General features: G+C 45.3%; 1 protein-coding gene across 2 annotated transcripts in view; it reads left to right on the top strand.

The window, feature by feature from the left end:
- The first annotated feature begins 301 nt into the window (after nucleotides 1–301).
- LOC102404328 (prolyl endopeptidase) overlaps nucleotides 302–11,731 on the top strand; it is a 133,526-nt gene continuing 122,096 nt past the window's right edge. The window contains exons 1-2 of one of the 2 annotated variants that reach the window (XM_025294657.3): nucleotides 302–690; nucleotides 7,281–7,355. In XM_025294657.3, coding sequence (XP_025150442.3) covers nucleotides 646–690; nucleotides 7,281–7,355 — 120 coding nt within the window. In that variant the 5' untranslated portion in view covers nucleotides 302–645. The remainder of the gene's footprint in view (nucleotides 691–7,280; nucleotides 7,356–11,731) is intronic. The other variant, XM_006061937.4, reaches the window with a different exon arrangement.

Raw genomic sequence — 11,731 nt, 5'->3', positions numbered from 1 at the left:
CGCTCTCAAGGCTGGGGAGGCCAGGTCTCTCTTCGCCGCCCCTACCCAGTCCTAGAACAGGAATTTTCAATTCGATGAGAGAACCGAATAAGCAAACCCCGCGATTCGTTCGGCTTGAGGGAGGTACGGCGAGCGCTGCAATGGCGAAGCGGCCAGCAGGGAGACTTCGGGGAGGGCGGGAGGGGCCAGGAGGCGTGGTGGCCCCGCAGGCGTGATCGCACGTGTGCCCGGCGCGCGGGTCCCTCTCCGGCGCGTGCCGGGCGCCCTGGCCCCGCTGGCGTGGCGGGGACCCTCGGCTCGGTGGTCCAGGCGTGGGCCCGGGCGGCGGCGCGGGCGCGGCCGGTGCTCCTGCAGAGGGAGCTGTGCACCCGGCCTGGCGCACGCACGGCGCCGCCCGCTCCCTCTTGCTGCCGCCGCCGCCGCCGCTGGGCCCGCCCGCCGGGGAGGGGCTCCGGGCCTCGCCGACAGCTGCTTCCTGCTTCCCGCACGTCCTCGCCGCCGCGCAGCCGGTCCGGTCCTGAGTCCCGGCCGAGAGTCCTGGTCGAGAGCAGCCCGTCGCCGCCGTCGCCTTCCCGGCACCCGCCTCACCCCGCGGCCCGCTCGCGCCCGCCCCAGAACCCACGCCGCCCCTGCGCGTCCCCGGCCATGCTGTCCTTCCAGTACCCCGACGTGTACCGCGACGAAACCGCTGTGAGTACCCAGCTGCGCCTGGCCCACGACCCGCCGCCCGCGGCCCTTCAGCCCCTGCGGCCCCTCACCCGCTGCTCTCCCCTCCCCCTCGGCCTTTGTTTGCGAGACCCGGCTGGGGGCGCCCGGCTCCTCCCGAGGCGCGGGGGCCCTGGTGGCCGTCACCCTCCGCCCGCTGGCGGCGGAGCCGGTGGTCAGCCGCCGCTAGACCACTTCCCAAGATATCGGGGTCAAGGGCGAACACTCAGGTGGGCATGGGCGTCTTAACAGAGTGGGAAGACAGAACGTGTCACTGCATTTTTGCTTGGAAGAGGCTCTTGCTTAAATATGGTGGTAGGAGAAAGTGTGGATGTGTGTAGATGATGTCCAATTATAAGACAATAGCAAACTTTTTCAACTCACAAATTAAAAATGCTTAGAGTTGAAGTTCATTCATTCGATTTTTAAAACGTGTGTGGAGCGCTTCCCCCTGCCGGGTGCTGGCGGCGGGCGCTGGGTATTCAGGGCGGAGATCGAGTCCGTGGAAGGTGGGGCAGGGCCCCGTGGTGTGACAGTGCTGATCCGCGTGTTCCCAAACCAGAGCAGAGTCGGCGGGGCCAGAGGAGGCCTCAGAAGAGGACAGGGTGGCCTTTTGCAGAATCAAGTTTTGCCTAGTGTTTTGCCTAGTGCAGGGCTTAGCCACCATTTCCCTCAGTTTGTAGATAACCTCAGAGTCACTGTGGAGATCCCGTGGGTGGAATTCTGGGCAGACACCTTTTTTTTTTTTTTTTTTGCGTGTAAAAATTAGTTTGGCATCTTAAAAACTGGAGTAAATCCAAATGTTGTGGGCATAATTCTCGTAGGAATAGCCAGATTCCTCAGATGACTTAAAATAGAGTTGGAATAAAAAGATTTTTGTATAATACACTTCTAGTTTTTTTCTGCTTGCTTTGCACTCGATTTCAGGCACTCGATTTGTGCCTGAAGTCTGTACTTTAAAGCACTTCTCATTTTTGAGGTAAAGGGTTCTGGGGCTTTAGAGTGAAGGATGTAAGGCTTGTTTTAAATTAAGACTTCCAAGTGGTACTAAGGCATTCATGGTTTCTTTGACCTGTGGCCATCTGGTAACCATGTTTTCTCCGTCTGTTCAGCTGCTTGCTTATTAAATTTACTTGCCCAAGAAGCCCTTGGTTCAAGAGTTGTTTCTTTTGTGCAACAGGAGTAACGTGATCCAGCAGGCATGGAAAGGGGACAGACCAAGTAAGAAGACCTGAGTGCTAGTTGTGGCGTTGTCCCTCCCTCCCTGGATGCCCTTTGGCCGATCCCTTGCCTGTTACAGGCCTTCTCTTCCCTGAATGAACTATTAGGGCTGGCTTGGCTAACAACAGAGCTTACTTGCTTCTGTAGTAAGAGTATCAATCGTTCGTTCATTCAGGCTATGCCCTGGCCCTGCAGTGTGCCAGACATGAGCAATGGGAAGGCATAAATATCTTGGTTTGGTTTTTGAGGATCTTTGAGTTTTCAGGAGAGAGAAAATTATAGCACTTGATAAGTACTGTTTTAGATTTGTTTTATTTAAATGGGGGAGGGGTGTTTCTTCCTTAACTTTTCACTTTTGGGGTTACCAAAACACTGCAGTTCACCTAATCTGTGTTTAATAGTTCTTGAAAGGGTTAAGTAAGGATTTTATGAAGATGTCAGAAAGATTATGAACAATTAACTTAAAAGAGTATACCATGGATTTTAATACTCTCCAGTTCTTTTGCATCAGAGGAGTCGTGATCAGCCTCAAGGCCGAGGAAATGTAGCACTTGGTCCAGCCTGGACCCTGCTCTGTAGATCACACAGGTTACTCGTCCCAACCCTGACAGCCTGTGGGCAGTGTCTTTTTCCTGTGACAGAGTCCTGATTACTAACGCAGGCTTGACTTATGCATTTACTCAAATTGTAGCCTTGATCTAGGATGGGTTTATTTCTCTCCAGCAGGTGCTACCCATTGCTGTAGCTCTCTGTCTCTCTCCCTTTAGCGTCTTCCAGCCATGCACTGAGCAGTCTCTTGCTGAGCTGTGGGGTTGGAGCTTGCAATCCCATTGGATGGATTTCTGCATTAGCTATCAGATTTTTGGAAACCATGCTGTTCCAGTGTGATACTGTGGCCCATCCCCCAAGAGTGTTGCTGTCAGGGAATTCAGGCTTGCAGCGGCAGGGTGTGCAGGGTGAGTAGAAAACACAGAGGAGAAAGGCATTAATTTGCTTCAGGAGGTGGAGACAGTATGAGAATTGAGGCTGGAAGTTGGTCCTTTGGTTAAGGTTGAAAGGACATTCCTCGTCATGTGACTTAAAGTCATAGTTATGTAGGGCTGGACAGTCATGGAATTGCGTTTGTTTTGGATGGCAGGAAGGCCATTGTGACCAGAACATCTGGGATGTAAGCTTGGACGGCAGCTGGAAAGGGAAGATAAAATGGGGCCAGGTTTGGTGGGCTCTGCCTGCTGTGTGTACAAATATGCACTTAGTCCCAGAGGCAGCAGGCAAACTATTGACCAAACAAGTGAAATATTAATAGTGATAGTGTCTTATCAGAACTCTCTTTTTAAAGCTTCTTTGGAAAATATGGAATGGTTTACGAACTTAAATCAGATGGGAGAATCAGGTACTATATAGCTTGAGTTCAGGGGATGTGGTCTATGAGATCATCCTATTTGTAGGAAAATGTCTTATGAAAGAAAAATGTAGGGGCCAGGTGGATGAGGGGAGGGCGCATGGCTCCTGGGATTGTCCTGGAGAGAATCTGTTTCTTGTCCTGGTTAGAAATGTCTACTCAGTAACTGACTTCAGTCTGCTTTAGATTATAAGGCAGGTACTGGGAAGTTGAGGCTGTTTGCTCAGAGGTGAACACCATCAGTAGGCAGTCCAGTAGGGTACACTGGGTTCTGAGTAAAGGTCCAGCTGTGCGCCTGCCAATTCACAACTGGTCTGCTTCATTAGCAAAAGGTCAAGTCCTCAGGCTTTGGGGTCTGCTCAAGGTGGGATCTCTGTTCTACCTCCTGCTTGTTAACCATCTGACCCTTGTCAGCTGCTTTAACTGTGTCCAGCTTCGGTTTCCTCATCTGGAAAAATGAGTTGGTAGTAGCCTTACAGTGAGGACCAGATCAGATAAATGTGACTATGGCACAGTGTTTAGCTCACAGCAGATCTACAGTCTTCACCCTTCCAATCTCTGTGAATTGCATTCTGTGGCTGTAAAATGGGAATATAATCAGCTCTCTTACAAAGGTGCTTTAAAACATCAGGCACAATAGTATGGATATTCAGCAGGCGTTCATTGCTTTGGGTCTAGCATGTGGCAGCACTTTCACTTAGCCATAAAACTAAGATTTGCCGTTAATCTTTCCCCCTCTATGAAAAGTTAAGTTTCTGGATATGTCTGAGTTTTAGTAGCATCAGCAAACTTGGAAAACTCAGCAGTGGCCACAGGACTGGAAAAGGTCAGTTTTCATTCCAATCCCAAAGAAAGGCAATGCCAAAGAATGCTCAAACTACCGCACAACTGTACTCATCTCACATGCTAGTAAAGTAATGCTCAAAATTCTTCAAGCCAGGCTTCAACAGTACGTGAACCATGAACTTCCAGATGTTCAAGCTGGATTTAGAAAAGGAAGAGAAACCAGAGATCAAATTGCCAACATCTGCTGGATCATCAGAAAACCAAGAGAGTTACAGAAAAATATCTACTTCTGCTTTATTGGCTATGCCAAAGCCTTTGACTGTGTGGACCACAACAAACTCTGGAAAATTCTTCAAGAGATGGGAATACCAGACCACCTGACCTGCCTCGTCAGAAACCTGTATGCAGGTCAGGAAGCAACAGTTAGAACTGGACTTGGAACAACAGACTGGTTCCAAATAGGGAAAGGAAAGGTGCTGCTACTGCTGCTGCTGCTGCTAAGTCGCTTCAGTTGTGTCTGACTCTGTGCGACCCCATAGACGGCAGCCCACCAGGCTCCGCCGTCCCTGGAATTCTCCAGGCAAGAACATTGGAGTGGGTTGCCATTTCCTTCCTTCATGATGCAGACTACATCGTGAGAAACGCTAGGCTGGATGAAGCACAAGCTGGAATCAAGATTGCCAGGAGAAATATCAATAACCTCAGATATGTAGATAACACCACCCTTATGGCAGAACGTTAAGAAGAACTAAAGAGCCTCTTGATGAAAATGAAAGAGGAGAGTGAAAAAGTTGGCTTAAAACTCAGCATTTAGAAAACGAAGGTCATGGCATCTGGTTCCATCACTTCATGGGAAATAGATGGGGAAACAGTGGAAACAGTGTCAGACTTTATTTTTCTGGGCTCCAAAATCACTGCAGATGGTGACTGCAGCCATGAAATTAAAAGACGCTTGTTCCTTGGAAGGAAAGTTATGACCAACCTAGATAGCATATTCAAAAGCAGAGATATTACACTGCCAACAACAGTTCGTCTAATCAAAGCTATGGTTTTTCCAGTGGTCATGTATGGATATGAGAGTTGGACTAGAAAGAAAGCTTAGCGCCGAAGAATTGATGAGTCTTCTTGAGAGTCCTTGGACTGCAAAGAGATCCAGCCATTCCAACCTGAAGGAAATCAGTCCTGAATATTCATTGGAAGGTCTGATGCTGAAACTCCAATGCTTTGGCCACCTGATGGGAAGAACTGACTCATCTGAAAAGACCCTGATGCTGGGAAAGATTGAAGGCAGGAGGAGAAGGGGACGACAGAGGATGAAATGGTTGGATGGCATCAGCAACTCAGTGGACATGAGTTTGCGTAAACTCCGGAAGCCTGGCATGCTGCAGTCCACGGGGTCGCAAAGAGTCTGACGTGACTGAGTGACTGAACTGAACTGAATTGAGGAACATTTTTAAAGTGTCCGGTCCGTCCCTTCCGAGGAATGTTTGGGGGAAAGTTGTTTGCAGATTGTTTTGAGTCTCAGCTCTGATTCTGAACTCTGTGTGGCCCTGGGCATGTTGCCATCTTGTGCGTGACATTGCTCCTAAAAATACTGGGTTGGAAGATCTTGCACAACTTTACATTTTTTTGATTCCTATTGTCAGAGAAAAGATGGTTGTTACTGTAAGCATGTTTTGCAACCATTTCAAGGTGTGTAAAATATAAGAGACTTGCAGATGAGAAAACAGGGCAGAAAACCTTTTCTTCAGTGGTGATAATCAGCTAAAATTTAGAGAGGTTTTTGGTAAGGATTGAAAATTGATAATTCTAGGAAGACTCATCGGGAAGGCTTTCATCTGGTTTTATGTGCCTTGCACTTGTTGGTCATTATATGCTGAGCAGTTCTTATGTTCCATCTCAGTTGCCTGTTCTTCCAGGTGTGCCTGTCTCCAGGTACTCTCTCCGCAGCACCAGATGAGGACAGATGCTGACCCCTTGCAGAAAGCCAGGGGTCTGAGGCTTGGGAGAGAGTCTCAGTTGACCAACAGCCACAGTAGAATTTTTATAAACAGTAGAAACAGCAGGTTTTCCTTTTCCAGGAGAGTGTTTGCCTTCCTTAGGGAATAGCCCTTACCTTCTGGTATTACAGAACAAAACCAAGGAGACATGTACGAAATATCTGAGACACTGGTTGTCTTCTAGACAACTGCACGCAGGAAGCCTCAAATGGAATGTTGTTCAGTTGTTGAGAGAGACTTGATTGGAAAGATGTTGTCCATGTGGTTTCATTTGATTAGATTAATCACATTACTGTGTTATTGGGGTATTTATCTGTCGGTAGTTTCTTTAGGCATAATCACTTGGGGAGTGGTGACTTCCAGTTGGTCTTCCAAACTCAGTCAGTCTCTGAGACCAGGCCCACCCAGAAATTTGGTTTTCCAAAAGTTCCCACGAGGGGGCTTCCGAAGGCGTCCCCTCAGCCAGGCTCTCCTGGCACTCAGCAGTTTTATCTCATCAAGTATCAGGGTAGTCTGAATGCATGATACCTTTGTGCCTCCTTTCTTACATAGTGAAAGAAAGCATTTCGTAACAATACATTGAATAGAGTAGAAGCTTCAGTTGTAGAAATGTTCTTTCATTGCATGAAAGTCAGCTTTCTCTGACGTCAGTGAGCATCATTGCTCATTAGTTAACTTGCTTTTTGGTAGTTTAGACTTAAAGGCAAAACTGATCATATTGTACACCGTCGGGAGATCTCCTAAGCATCTATAAGCTTACCAAGAACAGGGCAGTGCACCCGTGTGTGACGGCTCCCTCCCAAGCGGGCCCTTCCGGTGTCCCCACTGCATTGTGTCATTCAGCGCTTGGCCACCAACAACATGTTTTCAAGTTTCTTTAACACAGTGGCAGGCCTTTGTTTTGTGTTGTACAGACAGAGCTGTTCCTATTCTGACCTTTCATCTCTCTTCCCGCTCCAGCTAAAATGTTCTTTTCATTAAGGGTGGTTTGACACCTTTGAGAACCTGCCAACTTCGGTTCATGTGGTAATTTGGGCAGACACGTTGCCAGTGAGCCAATTGGGCTATTTCAGACTGCCCCTTTCCTATCTCCGTCACATTCGAAAAGTAGTGATGTAGTTGGGGTTAGACACTAGTTATCTAATACCACATTTTGTCTTTTGCAGGTACAGGATTATCATGGGCATAAAATCTGTGACCCTTATGCTTGGCTTGAAGACCCAGACAGTGAGCAGACGAAGGTAAATGAGGGCTTATGATGAAAGAGAAGGTGGTCTTCATAGCTCAGACCAAACCGTAAACATCGGTAACCATGGCTTTTCCCTCCTGGTATTATCCTGTGTTGTCTGCAGTGGGATGATGAATAGACGTGTTATACTACCACTCTCTGTGAAATGATTCATGAGAAAAGGTGAAAGTGTTTGTAGTCCCATAGAAGATCACATAGCTGTTTTGAATAGTGTTTATGGACTATAGGGACACTGATGAACCAACTATTTGAAATGGAAGTATTTGAAAAAAGGAAAACAAATTTTTACCAAAGAAAAATAAAAACCTAGAGAATAATTATGTGACGAAAAAAATTGCCTAATACATTTTTTCCCAAAGGAAAGAAAATGATATTGAAGAAGCAGTACCAAGTCTTGAAAACTGAATGCTGGTCTTAGATTACTTATTGATTTTAATGCAACAACCATACAACAACTATATTATAAGTAAACTGAATTCTCAGTATCTTTTTATATTTTATAAGGGGATGAAGGGGAGAATTTTCTACTCTGTCTAAAAATATGAAATTTTCCTATTCTTTTGGAGAAACATGTAGTACTTTGAGGTGAAGCCTCATTTTGTTAATGAAGCTTACCCCTAAGTGTGATGTCCGATGGATACTATTTTCTTTCTTGGAGTGCCCAGGACTTGTCATTTGAGATTCATTATTTACATATGCTGAATGTGGTTAAATTTGCTTGGATGAGGGAATAGTGTTTCTCCAATCCACTCCAGGTTCTTTGACTTTTTTATTTATAGCCATATTAACTTAGTATATAAAAATATCTATACAATTTCTAATATCCTCAGCACTCCAGAAGTTTATTTGAGCTTCTTTAGAATCCCAGAGTACATTTCCCATTAAAAAAAAAACAAAAAAAAAAAAACGAAAAAAGTTAATGCCTGCTGAGTGGTTTTCTAGGCCAGCTTCTAAAAGCCTATGTCTTAGCTGTTCTTGTATCTTGTGGTCCCTTGCCACTGTATATATCAGTGTTCTCTGGAGAACTGAACTCAGATTTCCAAGACAATTCAGATTTTCCAAGAAGGCATTCCCTCCTGATGTGGACCTGGCTCGTGGGATTGGTGTGCTTTCCTTGCCCATGCCCACCCCCCACTCCCGGTCCCGTACTCCTGCAGCTCTTTCATGCTCCCTGGTCAGTGGGTTACAGACTCCACTGCCTTCATGTCCTTAGGGAAAAGCTTCACCAGGGATGGAGTGGAGTGAAGGGCTTAGCCAGGCACGATGTTACATGGAAGAGGAGACAACAGAGGCAGAAAGAGGTTGCTCCTGCTGGAGTAAATCCCATGTCAACTTGTTTTTCTTCCTTCATTCCCAAGGCACCAGCTTGCCTGCTTCTCTTTCTGCCACCCTTGGCTGTTCTTCATGGCAAGCGTTTCTCTTCTCCTCTGCACACTGCAGAAACTCTTAAAACTTCTTCCCTGTCCTTTGTCCTTGAAGTAAGCACACCAGCATTTTGAGGTTTTCTCGTGGTTTTTACTTGTATCTGTACTCTCTTATTCTCACCCTTTCCCCATTCCCTTCAAGAAAGACAGCGATCTCATGGGTAAGAATGACTGATGTTTGGATTTTTATTTTTCCTTGGTGAAGCAGTGAGTTTTAGAGGTTGGTGGGTAGCAAATGAGAAACAAATGGGTAACTGGAGAAGCGGGCAGAGGCTCCAGCTCTGCAAGTGAGGCTAGGAGGAACAGGGAGCAGAGGCAGGGCTGCGATCTGTCCTCAACCCTGCCACAGACAGCCTTGGTCCTCCAACTTTGGACTGGGCTGAGTCGGATTGAGCCTGGAAACAGAGGGTGACAAGCAGCCACATAGCCTGTAGTGGATGGAGAGCAGGAGGGAAGGAGATGAACTTCCTATGCATCTCCGGAAAACTGCCCCCAAGGACTGTCTCTATGCTGATTCCTTTGTCTAAGGAATTGGGTACAACCTGGACTTCTGCAGCCTTTGATGGGGATTGAGTGATTCAGCTATGTTAGAGTGACCCAGTTTTTGTTTATGTGTTAACGCATGCACATTTTGCTATGCCTTCCTTATTTGATGATGTCTGGCCCTGTGGTTGACAAGCCACTTAACTAGTAGGTGAAACTTTGCTAATTAGTGATCATCTAGTCAGCATTGGATAGACGCTAATGACATTGGTATATACACTGTTATTTTCATGGTATGTATTTAATAACAGATGTTTACTGTGTGCTGGGCACTTCAGTGGTAGCTTTGCATACCCTGTCTCATTCAGTTCTTAAATCCTGAAATAGATCTTTTTCTTTTCCCCATTTCACAGATGAAGAAATTGAGTTTGAATGATTAAATAACGTGTCCAAGGTCACTCAGCTTATTAGTGGTATCAGGTGGTCCAGGTGATTATCAACTTCACATTAAAGAAATGATAAAAAAATCAAAGACTCTGGGTGTAGTAGCTTTGGGAATGCATGCTGTAGGACTAGAGTCATGTCTTTGCTCGCTGTGGGACTTTATGGGTCCTCCTACAAGCACGCTGGGTGACCCCTCCGTGCCTGCTCTCACGCTAACCTGTCCGGCAGTGCTCCTCAGGTGTCAGGGCTGTGCAGCCAGTGCCTCCCCTGCATCCTCCTCTCGAAGCAACCTCGTTATTGACAGGAGCTGGTTGTCATCTGAGATCTGATGAGTGAAATTTTTGTCTCAGACTGAAAAGATAGGGTGTGTTTTTCTAATAAGCAGAAGAGCAGCAGGAACATTTTCTACTCAGAGTTAGAGGCATGTACACAGAAGTAGGTGTATTAACCATACCTCGGTGTAAAGAGGAAAATCTTCACGTAGCCTTTAAAACAAAGAAAAGCCGTTTGTTACATTTTCAATAAAAACCAGCCCGGAAGTGAGGAACATTGATAGCTCAAGATCTGAAATGCTATCAGTAAGTCTTTGATTTAATCTCATGTTTAATAGAGCTTATCCAGTTCTGACAGTTCCTGGCATTTGAGGCTTTATCCTTTATTAAAGAAATATCAGCAGACTTGTAACTTGAAAATTCTCAAAGATGGTGGTGGGGGGGACTTGAATCTGAATGAATCCTTTCAAGCTGTCAAAGCCCACATAACCCTATTTTATAGCAAATGTACCAGTTTGTAGAATATCCTGTGCAGCTTAGTTGTTTCTTTGAGATCTGTTCAGCCTTAATTTAAAAACTCAGGAGAACTACTTTGCAAAGAGGAAACAGTAGACCAGCACTGCCTAGTAGATATATAATGTAAGCCACATATATAATTCAAATTTTTCTAGTAGCCACATTAAAAAAGTAAAAAGAAACAGGAAATTAATTAAAGTACTTTATTATATTCAAAGTACTAACATCTCAACATGTAATCAATGTAAAATATTATTGAGGTATCTGCATTCTTTTAGACTAAATTTTCAAAATCCAATGTGTATTTCACACTTATTGCTGCTGCTGCTAAGTCGCTTCAGTCGTGTCCGATTCTGTGCGACCCCATAGGAAGCAGCCCACCGGGCTTCCCCGTCCTTGGGATTCTCCAGGCGAGAACACTGGAGTGGGTTGCCATTTCCTTCTCCAGTGCATGAAAGTGAAAAGTCAAAGTGAAGTCCCTCAGTCGTATCCGACTGTTAGTGACCCCATGGACTGCAGCCCACCAGGCCCCTCCATCCATAGGCATTTGCAGGCAAGAGTACTGGAGTGGGTGCCATCGTGTTCTCCGATTTTACACTTAGAGCACATATCAATTCAGAGCAGCCACATATTGGGTGCTCAGTTACCACATGTGGCTAATGGCTGCCATTATTGGACAGTGAAGATACAGACCAACCTTTCTTGTGAACATCGATGTGAAGACTATAAACAATGATAGCAGGTTAAAAATAAAAAAGCAGAATTTGTCAGAGAAATTTAGTTTAATATTATTATCTCTGTAAATTAAGTAAACCTATATAACTAATCTAATCTAGGTAATGTTTTAAGAATTTTTTAAAAATCCAAAACTAAACATAGCAATAACTTTAATAGTGAGTATTTAAAGCATCCTGAACACCAGACTGGAATAACTGTCACTGCTGTTTTCATATGTTTGCAAAACTTTGACCAGTGCAATAAAACATGAACTAAAATTTGTAGAGGATAAAGTAAAATTATCATTAATTATCGATTCAGTGATTATGCATCTAGAAAACCTAAGGGAAACAACTGAAAACAGAATGAATTCAATAAAGCATGTACGTATGGAATAAATATAAAATCAATACCACTCATACGTAACATCAATAATGAGAAATCAACCCACCCGATAGCAGCAACAAAAAGTAAATACTTAAGGAAAAAGAAGAGTTTTCAGGTCTCCTGAG

The sequence above is a fragment of the Bubalus bubalis genome, chromosome 10 (assembly GCF_019923935.1).
Source record: "Bubalus bubalis isolate 160015118507 breed Murrah chromosome 10, NDDB_SH_1, whole genome shotgun sequence".
Classification (NCBI taxonomy): domain Eukaryota; kingdom Metazoa; phylum Chordata; class Mammalia; order Artiodactyla; family Bovidae; genus Bubalus; species Bubalus bubalis.
The sequence above is the reverse complement of the archived record's forward strand: the minus strand, read 5'-3'. Positions and strand labels throughout refer to the sequence as shown.